We start from the raw sequence: 25,622 nt of genomic DNA, 5'->3' as shown, positions 1-25,622 counted from the left end.
CAGGCAGCCTATTTACAACTAATCTGAGCCTGAAATAGAGCCTAATTTTAGAAAAAAACCCTAATAATCTTTTGCCTGTCTCATCATACTGAATTTTCCAGGCATACAACTGTGTATGAATCTGTTTGATTCTGGGCTCTCCTGAAAGTTAGTCACCTCTTTGAAAACGCTTGACTAGCACAGCACTTAAGTGACTTGCACTGGTAGACTTAAGTACCTGCACTGGTAAACTTCACCTAGGATAGTAAAGTGCAAAGACACAAAGTATTTCTTATAAAAAGGGAGCACAGTCTGGCAAGGTTAAGGAGCTAAGGAGGAAACAGAGTTTTCACTTTTTAAATAAATGAATGCTTAGCAACTCTTTGGAGAATCACCTCTTGATATAAACTTATAGAAAAGCAAAACAGGATCTAAAGTAGGGATCCCCAACCTCCTGGCCACGGACCAGTACCTCCAATCAGATTAGCATCGGCATTAGATTAGAAACAAAGTGCATAATAAATATAATGTGCTTGAATCATCCCCCAAACCATCCTCACCAAGCCACACAGCTTATCCCCACAGACAAAGCCACCTGCCAGCCTCTGTGCCCACGAAGAACAGTGTGCACAGGGCTCAGGCCACACTCAGGGGACGCTGTGGCTCCACGAAAGACAACTGCTCCGTGCACGTCCAGGACAGAGGGCTGAAGGGACCTCAGAGATGATCCAGCACAATCCCCTCATTTACCCAGGACAGAACTGTGACTTGTCCACAGGCACTGTCCACAGCTCTGCTGCCATCTCGTCCTGACCCAGGCTCAGAGGTCGAACCCACTCAGACACTTTTGGGGAGCAAGTGCTAAGCAGTGCCTCAGAGACTCTCTAGAACAGGGAGGTGAGGGAGCTTTTCCCCAGCAGGAGCACTGCTTGACAAGATCTTTCAGACCACAGGACACTCCTGGACGATGTGTGGCCCCTCAGTGCCACCACTGCCTCAGAGAGGGCCAAGGCTGAGCCAAAGGCTCCCCCCAGGGGCCCAGACCTGTCAGAGTCCTCTTGCAAAACTCGGTCCCTGCAGTGTACCACAGATGTCATAAGGACACCTGAAGAGACATTTTGGAAATGGTAACACTGGATCCACATCTCACACATACAGAGAGAGCAAATGGATCTTTTATAAATATAAAAAAAATGAGACCACACAAGGGTTATTTTCACAGAACTATAGAAAAAACGCAAACATGTACTTGAGGAAAATGGCTGAAATCCTTCCCGAACTGAGCACAAGAAAAGGTTCCTAATTCAAACTCCAGAACTCTCCCCCCAAAATTGATTAATTTTATAACACAAACATTATGAATATTAAAAAATGCTTTTGCTTGGAGCAAAACCTAACATAAACAAAGTCAAGAGACAAACTGGAGGAAAATATTTATATTACAGATAAAAGCCTAATTTCTCCAAAATAGAGAACAAGCTCTTGAAAGTCAAAGTAAAAAAATAACAAACCCTAACAGAAAAATGAGCAAAAGACGGAGTACTCTCAAAAAAAGATATACAATTAGCCTTAGCTGCATGTCACTATGCACAACTTTACACATGATAAAAGAAATAAACATTAAAAATATGAGTGTATCTCATCTTTCAAAGAACAAAAAATTCAAAAGCTCAGCACACCCTCCGCTGGCCGAGCTGTGGGGACAGGCTCGTAGACACTTGCGCTAAGAATGCAGACAGCTCAGCCTTCCACAGGGGAGTGCCCATGGCTGATCTAACAAAACCACGGACACACTCGCAACTGTAAGGGAGGGGGTGGAGGGAGCACATGGGCAAGTTTCCGGTTATTTCTCACTTGGGAATATCTTGTTCTGGGTGGTGATTCATGGCAATGCTCGCTTGTAAAAATACATCAGACTATACTTGAAAACTGCACCCATAACAGATGCGTGTGGTGTGTCACTCTGCCTAAGGGCCCCATCTTTGCGAACTCCCTTCCCTGGGAGATTCTGAATTCAAGTTGGCCAGAAGCCGCCTGTGGATCGAAGTGAAAGTTTCACGGGGGCAGCAGCCTCAACTGTGAGACACACAAGACACAGGCTTGGGGTGTCTGGTGGGCTCCAGCTCAACCTCATCACTTACAGCTAACCAGGTTTCCGGCTGGTGGTGGAACAGACCACCGTCAGGCCTGCAAGAACCACGACTACGCAGGATGTGGTAAATTTACCAAGTATTCCAGGGGCCTTCCAAGTCTGGAGCCAGGCGATCCAGTGTCTAGGGACAGTGGGAAGATGACGGGGCCAGGGGGCCCTCAGCAGGGGTGGCCTTGTCCCCTCAGCAGAGCCAGGGGCAAGCCCTGTACCGAGAGGGTACCTTGCTGAGCCAGCTGGTGCTGATGCTCGAGAGCCCATGTCTCCCCAGAACTCAGGAGGGCATCCTGGGCATGTGGAGGGGGCAGTTCAGGCAGATGACCTTTCAGTTTCTCACTTACAACCTGCTTCGGATAATTAGCTTCAGGGTGTACCCCTCAAGCCTAAGTTGTACTTATGCACACAGACCAAGTCTGAGATGCAGAAAAGGATACATGACTAACCTCAGGCAGTCTGAACCCAGAACCAGTGGCATGGTCAGAGAGGGAGAAGGACAGAAAAGGAGCCAGGGCACAGAGGGGAGTGTCCTCCCAAGAAGAGGGACATTCTGGTAGGATCAGGGGATGAGCAGGGAATGAGCCGGGGATGGAGGCAGGCAGGGAGAGCGGGAGACGGCTCCCTGGGGAGAAGTCTGAAGTAAAATGGTGCAGAGTGTGAGGTTTGCAGGACAAAAGCAATGGAGAGAAAATGAGTGTCAACGAGCTAGGCTAAGTGACCAGAAGCCTTAGGTGGGGAGGGAGAGAGGAGGCCACCAGTTTCGGGGAATTATCTTACACACCTGCCTGAGTGTGCATGAGACTAAAGGGAATGGAGAAAGGCAACGAACCGAGTAGGAGGCTTCAAGCCCCAGTCTGCGTGGAGGGGTCAAAGATGCTGAGACAGACCCAGCTGTGGTCTTGCTCAAATAAGAAGGGCCAGTGTGCTGAGGGCAGGACAACAGAAGGACTACAGGTTCACCTCCTGCCCTCTTCCCAGTACACGCAAAATATGAACCAAGTGGCACCAAACCCAGAGAGTGTGGGGACACATCTGGGGACACGTAGGAAGTGGTGCTCCATTCCTGCAGAACAGAGACGGACACAGTACAGCCAAGGCCACCCGTGCCCTGCTAAACACTGCTAGAGACCAGCTGTGAATCAATGACAGACTTCACAGACAGGGTAACTGGAGTCTGGAGCACAAAAAGGAACACAAAATCAGGAATCACCAAGCCCTGAGACAAGCCAGCTTCCCAGGATGGGGGCCACCAAATTCTACAGGGAAAGAAGTGTTGCTGTGAGCCCCAGAGGGAACAGGATACCAGGACCCCACAACAGACACGATCACCATTCCAAGCGAGGGGAGGGATACTGGACTCTAGAAAATCCATCGGCCAGCTGAGAAACTGGTGATCACTGAAATTTAAAAAAAAGGAAACACAAAAGGTGAACTCCAGGAAAGCAGTTGTCTCTGGGAGCACACTGCAATCGGGGTGGTCAAATGGGGCCTGAGATTGATCTGTTTCTGAGTGTACTCTTCAGTTACCTGTTTAAGGAAAAATAAATGAAAAATTTCAAAGGATCATATTTTCTGGATGAAATAAATGAGAACTCAGTGCTTCTGTAACAGTCCCCCAAGGGGCAGGGCATCTAGAAAGGAAAAGGCCCCATGGACTAAATGCTGGGTTACATCACGTGTTTCTCTATTCCAGACCGACCTCCAGGTGACAGTGGCATGGCTCAGGCCAATGACACACGGACATCTCAAGAACACACCAGTCACAGAAACAAATACCTCTGCAGACGCCCAAATCTGTCTTTTTTTATTCTGTGGACCAAAAACCTTATGAAAACGGACAACCCCTACTCCTAGGCTTTTGAGCTGTCTCATTTTCCTCAATGAATATGTATTACTTCTGAAGACATTCTGAGAACTTTCAGAATCTAACAGTCTGGTCACCGTTCTCTAATTCCACAAGAAACACGGCCAACAGAGCAGACAGAGTCACCGAGCACAGTTTACACAGCGGAACACGCCAGGCGGCCGCTCCAAAGAACACACGGCATCGATGAGGCCGGCAAGGACACATTTGTAAGAGTCGCTGTGTGAAAGAAGCAAGGGAAGAGCAATGTACACAGCATGCTATCATCCCTGCAAAAATTCAATCTGAAAGACAGGGTGGTGACGTGGGGGAGGCTGTGCCTGTGGGAGCAGGCGTGCGTGGGAACTCTGTACTCTGCTCACTCTGCTGTGAACCTAAAACTCCTCTAAAAAATAGTCTGTTTTCTAAAAAGTAGAGGTGAGGCATAAATAAACATCTACGGATCCTCACAGACTTCCCCCGTGGTGACTGGCTCATGCCCGGAGTTGGGGTAGGGGGAGAGACACCTCTCTGCGGAAAGAACAGGAGGCGGGGTCATGATGAGAGGAGGACTGAAGTTCCATGGCTCCCCTTTCTGCTGCTACAATCCCTTTAAATATCTGCATATAGCATTTTTCAAAACATCAGCAAAAAATAGTTTTAAGGAAAAAGGAAGTTCTAGTGCTAGACGGGGGGCTTCCCTGGTGGCTCAGACAGTAAAGAATCTGCCTACAATGCTGGCGATCAGGGTTCAATCCCTGGACTGGGAAGATCTCCTGGAGGACGTCATGGCAACCCACTCCAGTATTTTTGCCTAGAGAATCCCATGGACAGAGGAGCCTGGCCAGCTACAATCCATGGGGTCACAAAGTCAGACACGACTGAGCAACTAAGCATGAGCATCAGGGCTAGAGAGATAACGGGAGGCAGATCTAAGTAGACACTGCAGCAGCAAAATCAAAGGTCCTCGGCCACAAGACCACAAAGTGGGAAAGAGATGAGCACAAGGAGGCAGCTGTAAAGAAATGACCACTGGACCCAGGGGCACAGCCTCTACCCTGCAGCCAATGGAAACTGCCAACCAGGGCAGGTGAGACTCCAGCCCCTGGGCCACCCTCAGCAGGGCTCTCCCCAGTGTCCTTGGCAGAAACCTGAACACTGCTGTTAAAGTGAGATCTACTCTGAAAGAGGGCACTGCCAACCTGCCGGAGGACAGGGACCACACCCAGCTCCACGGACCCTTGCTGTGTGGCAACCATCCCCCTCCTTCCCGACCCTGAGCTCTGGGAGGCACTCCCTTTGTGTTTTGCTCTTCGGAGAGTTGGGGACTTGTTTTTCTTGGGATGGAGAACAGATTTCTTTCTGTTCTCTTATTCAGGACCCAACAGAGTGGGCTGGGGTGGGCGGTCCCACAAAGCAAGTTAAGAAACCAGTCGTCATGACATCGCTTTGTGCAGCACCCATTCTGCCAAGCATGTGGGCACAAGCGTCATGGAGTCCACATGCAGGTGCTGGGGTCATGGGGTCACCCCATAGGTACCAGGGTCACAGGGCCAGCCTGTGGGCACCAGGGTCACAGAGTCAGCAGCACTGCCTTCAGAAACAAGAGGCCAGGAAAGACTTGGAAGTTTGTTCTCCTGGGAGAACATGAGCATTTGAAATGACATTCCTCCTACTTTATTCAGCTTTCCCCAGGGACGCCCAGAAAATGCTCAAGTGTTTTTAGGTCACAGCTAGTCCTACCTACCCACTTACTGTGACACTCTGGCAGCAGCAGAACAGAAAGCTCCCAGGGAGCGAGCCTGCCTGCCCAGGGACGCTGGCGGGGGTGGAGTGGCTGCCCGAGGCACAGGGCTTTGCAGGGACCGGGGGAACAGCACTTCCTACTGATTTGCCCCACAGAAAAGATTCTGTCTAAGTACCTGAGGGCTCATGGAAACGTGAAGAGCACTGACTCCGTCCCCCTCATCGGCCCCCATGCCGCACTTAGCGCGAGTCACACTCGACCCCACTCCACCCCACCCCACGGAAGAACTGGCCAAGGAAGGCAGAAAGGTTATGCCAGAGGAGGGGAGTAGTTCCTTCCAACTCCACACATGACAATGCCACCCACAGCCCAGCGTGGGGCTCGCTGCCGGAAGCAGAATGCACTGACAGAACCGGGACTGCTCATTTAGCTGGGGACAGCCAAGCGCCCACTCCTCCCCCCGCCTCCCTCCAGCTCAGAGCAGCTCGGGAAGGTGGAGGCGTCCAAGGCGCTGCCCCTGCACCAGCCGGCCAGAGGGCCCACCGGGCCTGGCGCTGCTGCACGCCACGTGCCCCAGATCCTGAGACAAACCTATACGTGTATTCATTCCAGAAACACTTGCTGGATGAACGAATCCAAGTGAGCCCTCCGCTTGAACTAACACTCTCATTTTACTGTCTCTCTTCACCCTCACAACAACCCTTTAAGCTGAGAATCATCACCCCTACCTGACATATGGAAAAACTAAGGCCCGAAGGCCAGACAGCTTAACAAGGTCTGAGCTGGCATCTGAATGCAGGGTTTCTGACTCCCAAGATGCACACCCTTAATCCATACCATGAGTTTTTTTTTTAAGGGGGCACAGAGAAGAACACTGGAAGTGAAAAGCTGGGCAGGATAGTTTCAGAGGTAAAGAAACTGGGAAACGGGCATAACCCAGGCCTAGTAGCCAGGACACAAGCAGTGATAATACACCTGGTGCCCAGATCCTCAATTTCAGACCATTCTCCAATTAAACCCGAGGCCCAGGAATTCCTTGGGGGTCCAGTGGTTAAGACTCCACGTTCTAATGTAAGGAGAGCGGGTTCAACTCCTGGTTGAGGAACTAAGTTCCCACATGTAGCACGGCAAAAAAAAAAAACAAAAATGCAAAAAACAAACCCCAAGCCCTTTTGGAGAAAAAGCCGACTTCACAGTAGGATGACATGGAACATCTTGTGGCACAAGCATGAGAAGTGCTCAGAAAATGATGTGAAGATGTCAAAAGGATAAGTCCATCTGACGGGCTTCCTGAGCAACAACACAAGACATGGGGGTCATAACTACAGAGTCAACATCGTAAGGCACTCCAACACACAGAAACAAGTGCATGAATGAGAGTGAGTGGAGGAGGAAGAAAAGCCATTCCTAACAATATAATCCCAACTAATAAATGTGGAAAGGAGGATATAAACGGGAAATCGCAATTTGGCAGACACCACAGCGGTAACTGTTTCAGGAGAGAATAATCAATGGTTGCTAAAATTAGTGGGCAATATATGAGAAGAAACAAAGATATTTACAGAGTCTCAAAGTATCTCTTGCACAAGACACTTATTAATTACAAAGGAGAAAATAGTAACTCTTTAGCACAGAAAAAAAAGGAGTCACTGACACCACCTCAGCTGGTCAGAACAAAACATTAGACAAAAACCACACTGAGAAACACTCTACCAAGCAAACAGTGTCAAGGTCATGAGCGAGAAGACTAAGAAACTGTGCCAGAGAGCGGAGACTGAGGAGACATGCCCCTAATGCAGTGACGACGACAAACGCGATGCTGGCCAGGCAGAAAGGACCCTAATGGAACAGTGGGTGAAAACGGAACAAGGTCTTCAGATGTGCTCACAGCAGCCCCTGGTCACAGGAGGTACAAACATCTGGCATGCTGACAGAGGGATCCGCAGGATTCTTTGCATGGTTTTTTCAACTTTTCTTTTTTTGGCAGGTCTTAATCATCTAAAACAGAAAGTTTTTTTTTTAAAGACCACAAAATAAATAGACCTTGAGAATTATATGCAAAAGCACATGCTGGCCCTTGTTTAGCTAAGAAACAACTGACCGCATTCCACCGCATCATTGAGACCGGGACATGCACTTGACCCTCAAGAGAAACTCAGAATCCAAGCTCACAACCAACTAGGCACACAGGATTCAAAGCGGAGTCATCCGAGACGACCTATTCCAGGGCTTCTCCAAGCGAACCTGGAGGTAGAGCCCTATGTCGCCAACTGCTGAGCCCCCACCTGTCGTACCTGGTGGCCTTCCCAGAAGTATTTCTCTTACCCACAGGAGGACGGATTCCCTGGCTTAAGAGAAAGAGGCTAAAAACTCGGGCCTGCTTCAGCCTCCTTGCAGTATAGCCTACAGAGCCCAAGGCCCGCTCAGACTAGGGCTCTGGACTCCCACCAGTCCCAGGCCTGTCCCTCAAGGGTTCTTCACCAGCAGGAAAGCTAAGTGCCTGGCCTCTCCGTACAGAGACAGGGACTCAGGGCTCTGTGGTCACACAGGACTCAACCAGGAGTTTACAGAACGCTGAGTTGCCATAAAAGACAGGGATGAACAGAACATAGATGTGAAAGCTCTATGAAAATTTTCATAATTCTATGAAAATTCAAGAAAACCTGAATGTTACTCGATAATGGATTTAGATAGGTTAAAATTCAAAAGTTTATCACTTTTGAATATGACTTTTAATATGAATCACTCATTCACTAGGCTGGTTACTAAGTGCCAGCTATGTGCCAGGGACGTTGCAGGCACTGGACACACGGTGGACAGGATAAATAGAGCCAAGGTGCACACAGTAACAGAAAAGCTGGGCTCTGTCCCTCCATCACTTTCTGCCAGCTGCCCTTCTCCTGGTTTCCCTGGTGAGAAAACTAACACAGGGGGCTAAAGATATAAAAAAGGCAGTTTACATGGGGACACACACAGGAGCCGCCACCAGGGGCCAGAGACAAGGGTCTGAGCCAGAGGCCAGAGAAGCACTTGCCACAAGGAGAGCCAACCACAGAAACAGAGACCAGGGGAGAGGTCAGGAGTGTGTCCTGAAGGAAGGGAGTGACGACTGACAAAAGCAGGCCAAGGATGCGCAAGATGCAGCAGAGAGCAAGCACAGGGTGGAGCAGCAGCGAATGTTGCACACGTGTCACCACTGGCCTCCCACCCTCGTGGCAGGGCACTCGTGGTTGCCCTGCTCTGCCCCCAATCACACACCCCACTCTCCTGACCCCAAGGCAGACGCCCCCTCACCTCGTGTACAGTGCCCCAGCTCTCAATCCTTGGACCTCTTCTCCATCTACACTCACCGCCTCATCCAGTCTGTGATCTCATCCAGTTAGTGGCTTCAGACCCATTCATATACTGATGCTTTTCAAACTCCCACTCCAGTCCCGCCTACATCCCACCCTCTGAGTTCCAGACCCGAGATCACTAGCGTCCTCAGATTTTACCGACATCACTCACGGACATCACGCACATGACTGCAGCCGAAGCCTAACCTGTCACCCCCAGAACTAGCCATCCCCTACCCCGTCCCTTCAAGCAAATGTCAGCTCCACCCTTCCAGGGGGCTCAGAGCAACAAATTTTAAGGGAGAGAAAAAAAATGAATTTACAAAAATATTAAAAATATATATAATGTATTACTAAACACAGTTGTCACTAAAACACTATAATAAAACTAAAGAGTTTATATTCCTAGAAAATCCAAGAAAATCAACTGAGACACCATTACAAAACAGTGAGAGAATTCAGTATCGGTGCACAGGACTTATTGAGTAAAAACATTAAAATTCTACAGAAGAATATAAAACAAGACATGAATAAACAAAATGTACCTAGCTCTTAGACAGAAAGACTCAATAAGGTAAAGCCGTCATTTCTCTCTAATTACAATTACATATCTAATGTACTACCAATAAAAATTTCAACAGAATTTTTCACATGGAAAAATTTTCCAGAAAAGTCTGTTGACAAGGGATTAAACCAAGTATTAAAATGTGTCACAATAAAGCCATTGTAAATAAAACAGCTAGGTACAAAAAAAAAAAAGAAAAAAAAAACAGCTAGGTACTAACAAACAAATAGAACAAATGGTTTAGTGTTTATGAATAAATGGAACAGAAAAGGAAAAAACACATTTTAAGTAAAACCAATGGAGCAAAGGTAAGAGCAGTCAAGAAATGTGTTAGGGCTGCTGGCTGGCACCTGGGGTTGGGTCAGGTACCCACCATCAGACATTCCGGGAGAGAGAGAACAAACTGTTACAACCTCTGTGAGACCACTCTAGCAACATCCATCAAAATTACACACTTCATACCCTCTGACCCAGTAATTCCTGTTCTGGGAATTCATCCAACAGATATTCATACACATGTTCCAAGAAACATGTGCAGGTACAGGACACTTGCTGCAGCATCATTTGTGACGGTGGAAGACTGGAAACAGCCTAATTACACTCCCTGCGGAGACTCACTAAACAATGACACCATGCCACGAAGGAGAATACTGTGCCACAGCTGAACGGCTGCAGTCAAGTCTGACCCTTAGCTACAGGCAGATTCGCCCAGAATGCTTCCGAAAACTCTGACACACGGTGGCAGCCAGGCCGGTTAAATTCGATCTCGAGGGGTGGGTCCAGCAATCAGCATCTTAAAAGTCCTGTAGTTGTGAAGACAGTGACCATGCATATCAGGAAAAAGGGCACCTGGCAACAGGAAGACTCAGTCCTTGTCAGCGGCCTGTCAGCTGCTCAGGGATGTAACTAAAAGTCCACACAGTACATCATATATAAATCAATACGAAAAATAAAAGTTTATAAGACAGAAAAATTTTACATCTAGTGAGATGGATGAACCTAGAGTCTGTAATACAAAAGGAAGTAAGTCAGAAAGAGAAAACAAATATCGTATATAAATGTATACATATGGAATCTAGAAAGACGGTACTGATGAACCTATTTGTACAGCAGTAGAGACACAGACATAGGGAAGAGACTTGTGGACACAGCGGGGGAAGGAGACTGGACAAATTGAGACAGCAGCACTGAAACATAAAGATGTCCATATGTGAAGCAGACAGCCAGTGGGCATTTGCTGTATGATGCAGGGACCCCAACCCGATGCTCTGTGACAACCTAGAGGGGCTGCGAGGCAGGAGGGAGGGGTATACTTATGACTGGTTCATGTTGATGTATGACAGAAACCAACAACATTGGTTATTTAATTATTTAATTATCCTCCAATTAAAAATAAATAAATTCAAAAGGTTTTTACAAAAGTATGGACAATGGCTGCCTTTAGGGAGAACTCATTTTCAGTACACACTCACATAACTTTCAAAAGTGTTCACCCTAAATCCAACTGCTAATTTACTCTGCTGCTGCTGCTAAGTCACTTCAGTCATGTTCGACACTGTGTGACCCCCGTCCCTGGGACTCTCCAGGCAAGAACACCGGAGTGGGTTGCCATTTCCTTCTCCATTGCATGAAAATGAAAAGTGAAAGTGAAATCGCTCAATCGTGTCTGACTCTGTGCGACCCCATGGACTGCAGCCTACCATTTACTCTACTACAAAATAATCAGGGAGTGGGAAACTCAGCATATCAACAACCTGATTTTTTAAACAAATAAATTTTGAGAATAGAAAAGCAGAGGGTCAACTATAAGCAATATGTGGTTGGAGCCTTTAATTTATAGATTTAAACTTTTTTAAACATTATGACACTATGAAAAACTGGAAGTTTAAACACTGGTTGAAAACATTTACGGATGAAATGATGAGATAAAACTTACTTCTAAATAACACAGGAGGGGGAGAAATGGCTGGGTGCCAGGTTGGCAATGAGTACACCCAGATCCATGACATTCTTCTGTCTTCTCCCCTTTGTACTTAAAGTCAACTTAATACATTTTTCACAAGGTGCATATACTTTTTTTTCAACAGAAAAAAAAAAAAAGCAAGCATAAAAAGCTATACTTCTTTCAGTCAGTTCAGTTCAGTCGCTCAATCGTGTCTGACTCTTAGGGACTCCATGAATCGCAGGACGCCAGGCCTCCCTGTCCATCACCAACTCCCAGAGTTTACCCAAACTCATGTCCATCGAGTCAGTGATGCTATCGAGCCATCTCATCCTCTGTCATCCCCTTCTCCTCCTGCCCCCAATCCCTCCCAGCATCAGGGTCCTTTCCAATGAGTCAACTCTTCGCATAAGGTGGCCAAAGTATTGGAGTTTCAGCTTCAGCATCAGTCCTTCCAATGAACACCCAGGACTGATCTCTTTTAGGATAGACTGGTTGGATCTCCTTGCAGTCCAAGGGACTCTCAAGAGTCTTCTCCAACACCACAGTTCAAAAGCATCAATTCTTCGGTGCTCAGCTTTCTTCACAGTCCAACTCTCACATCCATACATGACCACTGGGAAAACCATAGCCTTGACTGGACGGACCTTTGTTGGCAAAGTAACGTCTCTGCTTTTCAATATGCTGTGTAGGTTGGTTATAACTTTGCTTCCAAAGAGTAAGCATCTTTTAATTTCATGGCTGCAATCACCATCTACAGTGATTCTGGAGCCCAGAAAAATAAAGTCCGACACCGTTTCCACTGTTTCCACATCTACTTCCCACGAAGTGATGGGACCAGATGCCATGATCTTCGTTTTCTGAATGTTGAGCTTTAAGCCAACTTTTTCACTCTCCTCTTTCACTTTCATCAAGAGGCTCTTTAGTTCCTCTTCACTTTCTGCCATAAGGGTGGTGTCATCTGCATATCTGAGATTATTGATATTTCTCCCAGCAATCTTGATTCCAGCTTGTGCTTCTTCCAGCCCAGCGTTTCTCATGATGTACTCTGCATAGAAGTTCAATAAGCAGGGTGACAATATACAGCCTTGACGTACTTCTTTTCCTATTTGGAACCAGTCTGTTGGTCCATGTCCAGTTCTAACTGCTGCTTCCTGACCTGCATATAGGTTTCTCTATACTTCTTCAATGCTACCAAAAAACACTCAAATAGAAACCGACTGTGTTACTTTTGAAAAGTATCTCTCAGACAGTTCTGGTAATAGCTGTTTTCTTTTTTTTCTTAACACAACAAAGAGAACATCTGGGCCCCAGAGAACACTGAGTACTGCTTCAATTCCCCTTGACTCTGGCCCTCCCTTCTAACTATGGTTTCAAGCAAAGCACTTCACACTGCTATCTCCATTCCTCATCGGTGGAAAGGAAGAATGTCAGGCTCTGGCATCTTGAAGTACACATTCCCGGGGTGGGGGGGGCTCCCTGGGGGAGTCTCACTGGCCCCCTCCTTCCCCACACACTCATGTTCACTCTCACAGGCTAGGACACCAGGTCATTTTTATGATGCGGCTTCAGTATCCAATAAACTTAAGTCACTGCTGTAAGATATACAGGCTAACCTCTTCTAAATGAAGCCTAGAAGCTAGAAATGAATCCCAAAATGAAAACAGGAATATAATGTTTCTAGAGGAAAAAAAATACTTCTAGCAAACAACCTATATCATGTTTCTTGACTTGTAATTTAAATCAAATCCTTGAGGCCTCTTACACCTGAGGTTCCTTAGAGAAGGGGCAGTTTCAGGGTGAATCGCTGGGTGGGACAGCAGCTTCTCTACTGGATGAGACTGAAAACAGACCCTGAGGCAGGCGGGCCCAGCACAGCCCCAGTGAGGTCTGAGAGCTGCGTCTATGGGGAAAGCAGGCAGACATCCCTGGACCTCTGGCTTTCCACTTACTATTCTCAAAATGCATGTTTACAGCCAACACCTTCATCTGAGCAAAAGAACCTCTTGGACACACGACACTCAACAGCACACACAACATGAAATCAAAATCAGCAAAAGGGATGCAGGAAATGCTCAGCATACAATGTTCAGCAAAACATAAGCCAAGTGTAAGAGAACTATATTATAAGCATACTGTGTGTGCGTGTGTGTGTGCGCGTGTGTGTTCAAACACATGCATGCACGTTTACATGCATAGGAAAAAACTGCAGAAATATCCCATAAAATTAAGGGGAAATGGTAGGATGTGTTCTTGTCTTTATACCCTTATCTTTGTTATCCAAATAGCCTACACTGATTATAATGAAGAAGAAAAACAGTCTGTTCTTGTTTAAGGAAAGAAAAGCAATACCGAGAACAGTACCTACTTGAGGGCTCACTATGTGCAGGACTCCTGCTCATCAGGTCTTACACACTGACCTCAGTCAATCTTCACCATAAGCCGACAGGGTGGGTACTTGGGGTGGCATTCCGGTATGTCCACGTGACTCTATCAAAGGGCCTCCTGCAATGGGCACCTGAAAAAGCAGGGACCAACAAAGGAAGGACCCTGTTTAGAGACAAGCCCAGAAAGCCAGCTCTCAGGCAGCGTGACTGCACGCAGGGAGGATGCCCTGGCAGAAAACTTCTGCCTTTTTGCTCTTGTGACAGCCCATGCAGAGATGCCCTCTGCACCTCTAAGGCAGAGATGTCACAGGATGTGGGTGAGCAGAACCAAAGGAGAGGCACGAAGGAATGAACTCAGCATGCATCAGACACTCACCTAACATGGAGCTAGGACCAGAGACAGGCTGAGTAAGTCTCTGCCCAACGCTGAAAGATGTGAGAACTAGTCATAAACAAATGGTAAGAGGAAACACACACTCAAAGGAGACGCAGTTACCTGTGGCAGGCGGCAGGACAGAAGGCTGGAAGACCTTACTGAGGGGACAGAAGCACTGAAGAGCGTGCTGTGCATGGGCAAATGCACCAGCGCGATGAAGATGAAACATCTGCTGGGTATACTACTGGAAATCTGGAATCTGAAAGTGGAATAACTGAACACAAAGGCCATGCCACCCAAAATAAGAGAAGCACTGAGCAGCTTTCTAACACACCCTTTTTCTATCAGGACTTTACCACACAGGTCAACGCATCAAGCAGTTCCATGACACCACCCCTTCACGAGGCTCTTCTGTCTGCTTCCCTGTGCAGGAAGATGGGTAGCTCAGGAGGGACTCAGGAATTCTGTAGTACTGTAGTATTTGCTACTGAAAAAAATCCATGTATAGATGAATCTGCGCAGTTCAAGGTTGTATTGTGGAAGAGCCAATAATGCTTTCTTTCCTTTTTCTTCTTTTTAAAAAATTCTGTTCATGATTTTATAAAGCCAAAAGCCAGAGGTAGCACAGCCTTTTGGACATCTTTGTCAGCACTCTAGCACCAGCAAGTGCCATTATTACTGTTTGCCTACAGCGACACCTGCAGATCCAGAGCAAAACTGCAGGACCTATTGCCACCAAAGTGGGACCAGACACAGAGATGGGATCAGAGGCAAACCCCACCCACCAGCTGCTCTGAGAGGTGTCCAATGTAGCCATTAGGATGTTGATAGTACTGATTTTGCATCCCTCTCCTTTCACAGCAACAGTAATGTCATCAGCATTTCTGAAAGTTTCCCAGCAGTATCCCTAGAAGTCCTTTGAGCACAGTTCACTGGGTCAAGTACAATAGAAACACTGGGACTCGAAGCAGTACTTTTTACAGTATCTTCACTTCAGACACTGTGAAGCTGTGAAGCTTCATATACTGTGAAGTTCCCCTGCAGAAAGTAAGCATGTTCTCAAAGCTATCTTGTATGGACAAGGAAATCTGTGTGCCCAAATGCTCTCTTCTCTAAGGAATAAAACTGGGCATCTTAAGCCCTGAGGTGGCATGTGTTAAAAATCTGCAGGTGTTAAAAATCTGCACATTATTTTATGTATAAGCAAAAATGTACACTGCAGAAACTTTAACCTGTGGTTGGCAGGGCCTAGGCTGGGGACAAGGAGTTGACTCCAAAGAATGATTTGCCTGTAGACTGAGAGAAGCTGCCATCACCACTACCCAACATTGGGCAGAACCACCAGCAAACAGGTAGCAAGCAGGAGGAATCAGAAATCAGTCATCTCAAACTGGAAATCAGACTCTAGGTAACTGGTTTTTGGACAGGGTACCCAGGAAAGGCAGTGCTCCTGTGTGGCTACCTCAAGAGTAACTGTCTTAGGTTATTTAATTAACAGAATCCCCAGATCTACAGGGGCTTCCTTGATGGCTCAAACAGTAAAGAATCTGCCCGAAATGCGGGAGACCTGGGTTCGATCCCTGGGTTGAGAAGATCCCCTGGAGAAGGGAACGGCACCCACTCAGTATTCTGGCCTGGAGAATTCCATGGACAGAGGAGCCTGGCAGGCTCATGGAGTCATAAAGAGTCAGACACCACTGAGCGACTTTCACTTTCTTTCTTTCGCTTTCCAGATCTACAGTTCACAGGATAAGTGATTCTGGGCACTGACTGGAGGGACTAGGGGGACAAGGACGGCTTTCATGTTCCATTTCAGAGCTGCCCCAGCAGTGTCTGTCAGAGCGAGCTAGAGATCTGGACCACAATTTCTTATTTTGTTCACGGAAAATCAGCAAGTACCTGAAGGCCAAGAAGGTTCAGTCCCTGGAACCACTGAGCCTGTAGCATCAGTCTAAGGTTTTCTGGGACACACCCAAGTCTTCAGTCTATACTAACACCAGGGTAGGATTCACAAAACCCAGAACACAACTCTTTGGTCTAAGAATAGGGTCTCTGCAAAACAACAAGGCAGCTATTCTAATCTATTACTCATGAATCAAAAATAAACCCCCTCTTTTAATAGAGTTTTTAGACATAAAAAGAATGCAAAAAATTAGTAAAATGAAGTATACAAATCATTATAGAAAAATTAGAAAATATAGTAAGGAAGAACAAAGGCAATGAAAACCACTCACAATTCCACTCATAACGTATTTCCTTCCAGGCTTTTCTCACACATACAGTTAACCCCCTCTTGAACACATGGTGGTTACAGGCACTGATCCTCCATGCAGTCGACCTCAGCCTTTCAGACTCTGCTGTCTTGCCCCAACCTGTCTCCAAAAAATTCATTTTCCCCAGAACAGGTCACAGGCACAGTGCAAGGAGAGGGAAGAACAGAAGGGAAGTTAAATTAGAAGGGATGAGGCAGGAGAGGTAGCCCAGGAGAGGGCAGGGAGCGGTCCTATTAAAGAGGGAAGAAAGCAGATTTGCCTAAAAACAGAAACAGGCCAGGAGCAGCATGGTCTTTCAGACACTGCCTCAGCTCATACACAAGGAGGTATCAGCTCTTCTCACCCAAATGGGAGCAGTGAAGCGCCAAGGGAGCGGAACCTCTGAAAAGTGAAGACAAGTACCAACACAGGGCCTGACTGAAGCCCTTCCACTCAGTCGCTGTATGATCCTTAGTTCATTCAACAGTCACGACAGCCAGTGAGGCAGGTGCTGTAATTACCACCTTTGCATTGCAAAGGCGAAAACAGAGACACAGAAAAGTGACCCTGCTTGCCCAAGATAATACATTTACTAAATGGCAGACTCTGGGGGGAACTCTGGGTCCACAGTCCCCCGTATCAGACAACTTCTTCACGTGTCCATTAGACCAAGAGGATCGCAGGCCTGCATCTCAGCAGTTACTCTGCAGGGGAAGAACAGAATCAAGACTCTGAGGAGAAACTTCCACACGGATAAGTAGGTCTCATGGGAAAGCATAACTCTATGAACCCAGTGCTCTAACTTTGGCTCAAGCTCTTAACTGGCTGTATGACTGTGGGCAGACTATTACCTTACCTTACAGAGAGAAAAAGGAAGAGGACTGAACTAGTTGACCTACAGCTTTCAAAATATATAAATAATGTACAACTCAATAACAAAAAAAACAAAGAACCCAAACAAAAAATGGACAGGAGACCCAAACAGACATTTCTTCAGAGAAGACGTACAGATGGCCAACAGGCACATGAAAAGATGATCAAATCACTATTAGACAAATGCAAATCAAAACTACAATGATGTATCACCTCACACTGGTCAGAATGGCCATCACTAAAAAACCTACAAATAATAAATGCTGGAGAGGATGTAGAGAAAAGGCCAGCCTCCTACACTGTTGGTAAAAATGCAAATTGGTACAGCCACCATGGAGGTTCCTTAAAAAACTAAAAATAGTGTTACCACAAAATCCAGCAATACCACTCCTATAATCCAGAGAAAATTCTAATCTGAAAAGACATATGCACCCCAGTTTACAATAGCCAAGACATGATAGCAATGCAAGTGGCCATCAACAGATGAGTGGATAAAGATGTGATACACACACATACACACACACAATGGAATGCTATTGGGCTATTAAAAAAAAAGGAAATAATGCCATCTGCAGCAACATGGATAGACCTAGAGATTACCATACCCCATACCAAGTGAAGTAAGCCAGACAGAGAAAAAAACAAGTATCATAGGATATCACTTACACGTGAAATCTAAAAAAGATACAAATGAACTTATACACAGAGCAGAAGCAGACCCACAGACACAGAAAACAAACTTACAGTTAACAAAGAGAAAAGGGAAGATAAGTTGTCAGTTAACAAAGAGAAAAGGGAAGATAAGTTATAAGTTTAAATTATCAGACACATACTACTATGTAGAAAACAGATAAACAAGATCCTTCTGTATGGGACAAGGAACTATATTCAGTACCTCGTAATAAATCATGATGGGGGAAAAGAAAAAGAAAGGAAAGAAGCAGCCGAGTAGAGATTCTTACTTGGGAAGAGCTAGCGGTTCCCTGGGGGCTTCAGCAGCGCCAGCATCTGCTCCCGGTGCCTCTGCCTCCCCAGAGCTGACAGCCACTTCCTGCAGGGTGCCCCGTGGGCCTGGGGGCTCCTGGGGCCCACCTGAGTCTGTGGTGGAGTCTACCTCCACCTCCTGAACCGGGGCTGGAACTGGCTCCTGCTCCGCTGTGGCAGCTGCCACCGCCGTGGCCTCCTCTTCTTCCTTCCTCCTGATTTTCTCCTCCAGCTCTTTTCTCCTCTTTTCATCATCCTGACGGGCCATGTGGTCAAAGGTTTTGAATACCTAAAATCAAACAGCAATTCAGTGTTGAGTTCACCTGCCAGTACTGTATCACACATTCTGTAGAAATACAGCAAAATCTGGTTTAAAAAAAAAAAAAGAATGAAAAAGCAATAGATAAGAAGATGTTCCCACTAGCAAAATGGAAATGCACTTCAAATTCACCAAAAGCCACTACGAAAACAATCTTTAACAGGGGAATTCCAAAAATCAATGAAAAAGTGAAACTTTTACAAGCCAAGGCTCAGAATATTTACACACCTATGAGCCCAATATTTACGTCAAAAGACATGTAACTAAATGGTCTCATCTGTCATTACTTCTACAGCCCGAGAGAGTCTTGTTCAAAATGCAAAGAACCCATTGTCCTGGTGCTGGGAGCTATAAAGGCCCCAACAACTCAGATGCAAAAAGGGAAGATGGGGAATTGGTTGAATTTCAGTCCACAGTGCAGGCTGGCTCACTGGGTTGCTGCTATCGTCCTATACTGCATGGGAGGAGGGACAGTGCAAGTCTCACCCTGGGAATTCAAAAGACATTCATAACGTGCCTACAACTTGCCAGGAGCACCAAAAATCCAGCGACAGCTCCCACCCTTGAACAACTCAATTTTCTGGCATGTGGATCAGTCATTAATCTTTCCTGGGACACAGTCACACCCAAAAAAGTACTGCAACTCTCCATCCAAAAAGTGCACAGGAAAACGGCATATTGCATGCACTATTTAAGGGTGCACATAACCCTGAAGTGTGGCCAGGACAGACCCAGAAGTGACAAGTCTGACAGGAAAGGCTGTGATAGATACATGTGATGCCATCGGAATGTGGGTGCAAACAAGCATTCTGGCGACAGAGAGCTAAGGACATCTCTTAGAAGAAGGGGGTCTGCATCAGACCTTGAATGAAAGGTATGTCTTCCAGAGGAATGACAGGAGGAAATGTCACAGCGCCAAGAGGTGGGCTCATCAAGAAATATCTCTTATGGCAGCTGGAGACAGGAAAGCCAGAAGATCCACGTTGAAAAGTGGGTGGGAGGAGACCCTTACATTCAATCCAGCAACCATGCCCCTTGGTATTTACCAAAAGAAGATGAAAACATGTACCAATAAAAACCTGTACACGGATGTTTATAGCAACTTTATTCATAAGAGCCAAAACTTGGAGGCAACCAAGATATCCTTCAATAAATGATGGGATAAACGAACTGGTGCATCCAGACAATGGAATATTATTCTGCCATAAAAATAAATGAGCTATCACCCATGAAGAGACATGGAGGTTATTTAAACGCATATTAGTAAAAGAAGCCAATTTGAAAATGCTACACAATGTGTGATTCCAACTATATGACACTGTGGAAAAGGCAAAACTTTGGAGACAATAAAAAGACCAGTGGTCGCCAGAGGTTGAGGGGAGAAAGGAATGAACAAGTAAGACTACACAGGATTTTTTTAGGGCAGTGAAAATACTCTGTGTGATGTCATAATGAGGGATACATGTCATCATACATTTGTCCAAATCCCATAAAGTGAACAACACTAAGAATGACCTCCAAAGTGAAGTCTGGGTTTGGGTGACTATGATATGTCAATGCAGGTCCATCCATTGTAAGAAATGCACCACTCTGGTGGGGGATATTGACAACAGGGGAAGCTGTAGGGGTGGGGGTGGCAGGGGGTAAATGGGAAATCTCTGTACTTTCCCTTCAATTTTGTTCTGAACCTAAAACTACTCTAAAAAGTAGTCTTAACAAAACAAAAATGTTTTAAAGTGTGTAGAAGTCAGTTTCCAAAGGGTTAGAATGTAGACAGGGGCTAAATAACTGCTGTGTGCACTGGGCCAGAAGACAGAACAAGAGAAGTTACAATGTCAGTGTTTTTATAAACATTCTCTCACAACCCTCAGGAAAATGCTGTTAGGAAGATAGCACTGATATTTCAAAGATGAGGGAAAACTAAGCTCAGAGGGTAACTTGCCCAAGATCCTGCCAATGAAAGAAGAAAGTAAACAATTATACAGGAAGCACACTAAACACTGAAAGGAAATGGAGGCAGAGGAAGGCAAGGGAAATCCTAAGGTTAAAAACTAGAAACAGTACCTATCTCTGCTTCTCCAGAGAACCTGAGCCCCTGACTCACTCCTCTCACACCCATGTCAATGTTACCAGACACCAGACCCACTGCCCTCAGAGCCGTTCATCTTCCTGACACACCACATCTTCATCTTAACTCCAGAAAAGAAGTAACAGCAAGGGCTCTCTCCAAACACTGGGACCTCCCTTGGACCCCAGGCCTCATACTCCTGATGACACTGTGGCCCCCACTGCCCTTGCTTACTCAGCACCCCCGGATCCTCTAAGATGACACGTGCTTCACCTCTCACATTGCCGCTGACCTCAGCACTCATTTCAGAATTCTGGATTGCGGAGCTGGAAGATGTGTCCCTGACCTCCAAGCAACCTTCTCAATTGACAGAGAGAAGAGTGAGTCTCCCAAGACTTCCCAAGAAGCTCCAGGAGGAGCAAAAGGAGCTAGCTTTCCTGACTCTCATGGGGAGGTGGGGTGGCGGGGGCGGGGGGGGGGGGGGGGGGGTGGTAACCTTTTAAGCAGGCTTCCCAAACTGAACTCCAGAATAAACATAGGTTCAACTGAAATGAACAAAATGTCAGTCTAAATTACTGTTTTCTTAAAATACACTAATAAATAAGGGAGTGGAATACAATTTCCACATGCATCTTTCCTGCTGAAGGTCCTTCAAACTGTACAGCCTGGCTGTGCAAGCCCTTAGAACTGGGAGGAAAAATTGAAGAAGGTTTAAACCACACAAACATCCCATACCCCAAAATACCAGGGGAAAACAGGAGTTCCAGAATGGAGCACTACAATACTCCCATCCAAACTCTCTTTGCCTGAATTCTGAAAAGACCCCCAAGCACCCCACTGCCCAATGCCTCTCTGAATAAAAGAACAGCTCCCCAGGATTTACCCTGATCTACTCAACCACAATAACCAGGGGACATCTGCTCTTTTAAAGTTCCTTGGGCAATGCTGACGATTGAGAACCACTTTCAAAAAACACTACATTCCTCTTAACTACCTGCTAGAAATTGTCCCTCCTGGTTTCCATGGAACTTACTGCCCTGCCCACTTCCCTCCATCCCCCTCCCACTCCTACAGCCTCTTGCTTCTCCAATTCCTTCTCTGGGGTCCTTCCCTCCAAAAGCACCTTCTCTCTGCCGTGCTCCTTCACCTTCAGCTCCTCTCCTTCAAACCACTCAGATTCTTCTACCTCCCATGAGATTCAGTCCCACAATTCAACAGCCTATGGACAGAGACTTCTGTCTGCAATCTCCAATTCAACCTGTCTAAAACTAAGCTTCTTCCCCTAAACTCATGTGACAATTCAGTGAATACACTACTGATATTACAGTGCCCTGGTCTGAAACCTTGGGTCACTGCTGGCCCATCCCACCCCTCTCTGCCTTGTTCCCTACCTCCACTTTATTAAACTGTTCACCAAGTCTTAACCTTTGAGAGTCTCTAAAACATAGCAGGTGTCTTACATACTGTTACCAGATTCATGAATTACCTCTGTCAGTTCACCTGTAAAACAAGGAGAAAGATCAACCTTTTCAGGTTGTTAGGAACAAATGACAACCTAGAACAAAAATTACGTAACAACTGCTAGGTGCTCAGTAAATGTTCCTTTCTTTTTTCTGCAAAAGATCACCCTAGACAAAAGTGTTGCCGCTCTACAATGGACTGGTTAAATAATAGAACAGAAAGATATGGAATCAGAAAAATGAAGTTTTGAGCTCTAGCTATATGATGAGTTTGGTCAAAACACCTGATCTGCTGAACTGGCACCCTCATTTGCCACATAAAATTCAACCTTATCTACTTCTCAGGCTTCCGTGAAATTATTCATTTGCCAAAGGATTTGCTAAAAACCATCTCTGACACACAGTTCTCTGATCACTTGGATGGTACTTAACCACTACAAGGATGAGGAACAGCCTTAAGTTTTCAAACGGAATACCAACCTCACTCCTCATTTGACCATATCATCTCTGGTTGTTATTCAAACATTCTAAGCTTTTGTTTCTTCATGCAGGCACTTAGGAAAGTAATATCGGACCAACCTGAAGTGGGTAGCAAGACTTCACGAGATGAACCTTTGAAATCACTCTATAAACTGAAAAGTGCTAGACAACAGTGAGAGGTATCGCCAGCATTTCTACCTTCTCAGGTTCCTGGCTCAATGCTTGACTGAGTATCCTCTTTTGATCCCATCAAAATTCCACCTCCTCTACAAAACTTGTCTTCATTTCCAAAAGATCATTTCTATTCCTTTCCTTCCAATGGCTCTGTCAGATAACAGGCAAAGATCCCTGCTACTGTATTTCATCTCTTTAAATATAGCGTAAGTGTCCCAAGCAGAGAAACCATTATTTAACCATCCGCATAACCAGTGTATCTCCAATGCCTGTGGCGGCTGAGAGTGTGAATTCTTGCTTATTACATTTCAAATACCACGTCAACTTCAGTGAATGATAGCCTCCAACATAAGCTTAACCTGGGATGCACAGATATATGCTCACATGTAAACTTATTAAGTACTATTATACGGTCTTCGACGTGAAAAGTCACGTTTCAAATGAGAGAACCACACCCATCACACAGCCTCCCCCTCGTCCAGTAGTCGTAGTTCTGAGGTGTGCAGGTGTCCGTGCTGCCGCCGCCCCTTCCCCAGTCTAGCCTGCACTGTTTTCATTCTCTGCCTGGCCGGCCCTGTCACTCGAAGGGGTTACGCGCTGCTGGAGCTGACCGGGCCCTACGCTTCTGACATCCAAATGCACCCTATCGGACCACGCTGCTCTAGAGCCGGCATCTCTCGCACAGGAGTAAACTGATTACAGACTAGCATCTCGGCAGAAGCCGCGGCCGCAGGAGGCGGGTCCGGGGAAGCGCCAGAGAATGAACTGAGGTCGGCAGCGGAGGAAGCGGCGGGCTCGCAGGAGCCTGAGCTCCCAGAGGGTGGGGGACTACGGGAGCGGGTTCGCGGGGATCGGGGCTCCCACGATCTTCCCCCACCTCACCCCGAGGTTCCCGCCCACCGCGCGTTACCTGCAGCACCAGCGCCTGCGCTGCCCCCGGGGGAAAGCCCATGCGGTCCGACGGGTGGCGCAGCAGGCGGTAGAAGTCCGTTTTGCGGTAGAGGAAGCCGAAAAGCACACGCAGAAAGTCCTGAACGTTGCCCACGTGCTGCAAGATGCCCAGCAGGGCCTGATCGTACAGCTCGGCCGCCCCGGGCTCCATGGCGTCGCCGGCCGGAGGAAAGCTCACTCACTGCGGGCGCGGCCCGGACGCCGGCCTATGGCCACTTCCGGTGCTCTGCAGTAACGGCCTCGGCCGCTAGCGCGCCCGGGAAACTTCCGGTCCGCTCTTGTTCGCCCCCGCGGTGGAGATGGGCTGGACTGCGCTGGAGCCGACTGGACCCAGGCACCGCCCCTATTGCCCCCGGGCTTCTCGGGCGGTCTCGCTGAGGAGCAGAAGTGGGCCGCGAAGCGCAAGAGGGCCCGGGGCTGCGGCATTGAGGGCGCCTAGTGGCCATGTTGGAAACTGGCGGAAAAGTTGTAGCGCGGGCAACAACTGTTACGTGAGCCACGCTGTTGTCACGTGGTTTGTGGGCTGTGTTCCAGACTGGATATCCAGAAACTAGGCGGGACAGCGAGAACCCTTTGCTTGCGAGTCCCAAGAGGAAACTGAGACCTTTCTGTTGGTGTGTTTCCCGTTACTAACGTAGTCGTGGGTGAAATGCAAGGTGATGTGCATAAATAAAAGAAGACAAGATTGTCAAGTGAGTGCATGTACCAGTATTAAATGGAAAGAGCTAGATGCAGAATAATCTGGTGTGCCATCCTGTGAAATATACATATACGCATATATATGTGTGTGTGTAGTATATATGCGTATGCATAGTATATATATATATATATATATACACAGACAGCATGTATACATGTTCTAAGTGTCTTTCAAAGCATAATCTGAAACTCAAAACATAACACTTACTCAAATATATAATGAACACATCAGAGATTTATCCATTTTAATTAACAGTAACCAATGATATGATAAAGCTAGTTTGAAGAAGCTTTTCGAGAAACTGGGTATTTTAACGCTTTCAGAAAACAGAGTAAGATGGCTAGATTGGATACAACGCTGGCTGGTGTCCTATAAAATGATGTAGATTATCTTTCCTAGTGGATAGAAATGATTTGCATCTCTACTGGCCTGAAATCTACAAGTTAACATGTATCTTCATAGTGTATGGACTCTAATGAATTGTAAACAAAGTCAAACTCATAAATTGCTCTAGAGCAGCGGTTCTGAAACTTTTTGGACTTAGGACCTATTTACAGGGGATTCCCTGAGGGTCCAGTGGTTAGGACTCTGCACTCTCACATCAGAATGCCCAGGTTCAATTCCTGCTCCAGGAACTAAGATCCCACAAGTGTGGCCATGGCCAAAAGGAGGAAAAAAAAAAAAAAGACCCATTTTCATTCTTAAAATATATCAAAGACTCTTTGGAGTCTTCCATAAATTTTATGTGTATTCTGTTTATTGATAGTTACCATATTGGACATAAAAACAGAAAATGTTTAAATATTTATGCATTTTAACATAATAAAAACATGTTAACATATTTTTGTAAAGAAGTAAGGTTCTTCAGAGCAGTAAAAGTTTATGAGAAACAAAGCATCCTTTTAAATTTTTGCAAATCTCTTTACTATCTAGCTTAATTGAATTGAAGACAGCCAGATTCTCACATCTGCTGCATTCACTGCATTGCAGTATGGTGTTTTGATTGAAGTATGAGAAACCCAGTCTTATACAAATAGCAGT

The 25,622-nt window shown here is 46.3% G+C and overlaps 1 protein-coding gene across 2 annotated transcripts in view; it reads right to left on the bottom strand.

The window, feature by feature from the left end:
- The window catches only part of NUDCD3 (NudC domain containing 3), a 70,529-nt gene extending 46,497 nt beyond the window's left edge, over nt 1–24,032 (bottom strand). For both annotated transcript variants that reach the window (XM_061414442.1, XM_061414443.1), the window contains exons 1-2: nt 23,841–24,032; nt 18,408–18,718 (exon numbers count right to left, since the gene is read on the bottom strand). In XM_061414442.1, the coding sequence (XP_061270426.1) occupies nt 18,408–18,718; nt 23,841–24,032 (503 nt within the window). The remainder of the gene's footprint in view (nt 1–18,407; nt 18,719–23,840) is intronic.
- Between the last annotated feature and the right edge of the window lie 1,590 nt (nt 24,033–25,622).

Source organism: Bos javanicus, chromosome 4, assembly GCF_032452875.1.
Source record: "Bos javanicus breed banteng chromosome 4, ARS-OSU_banteng_1.0, whole genome shotgun sequence".
NCBI classification, from domain to species: Eukaryota; Metazoa; Chordata; class Mammalia; order Artiodactyla; family Bovidae; genus Bos; species Bos javanicus.
Note: the sequence above shows the minus strand (reverse complement) of the source record. Positions and strands in the feature narration are given on the sequence as shown.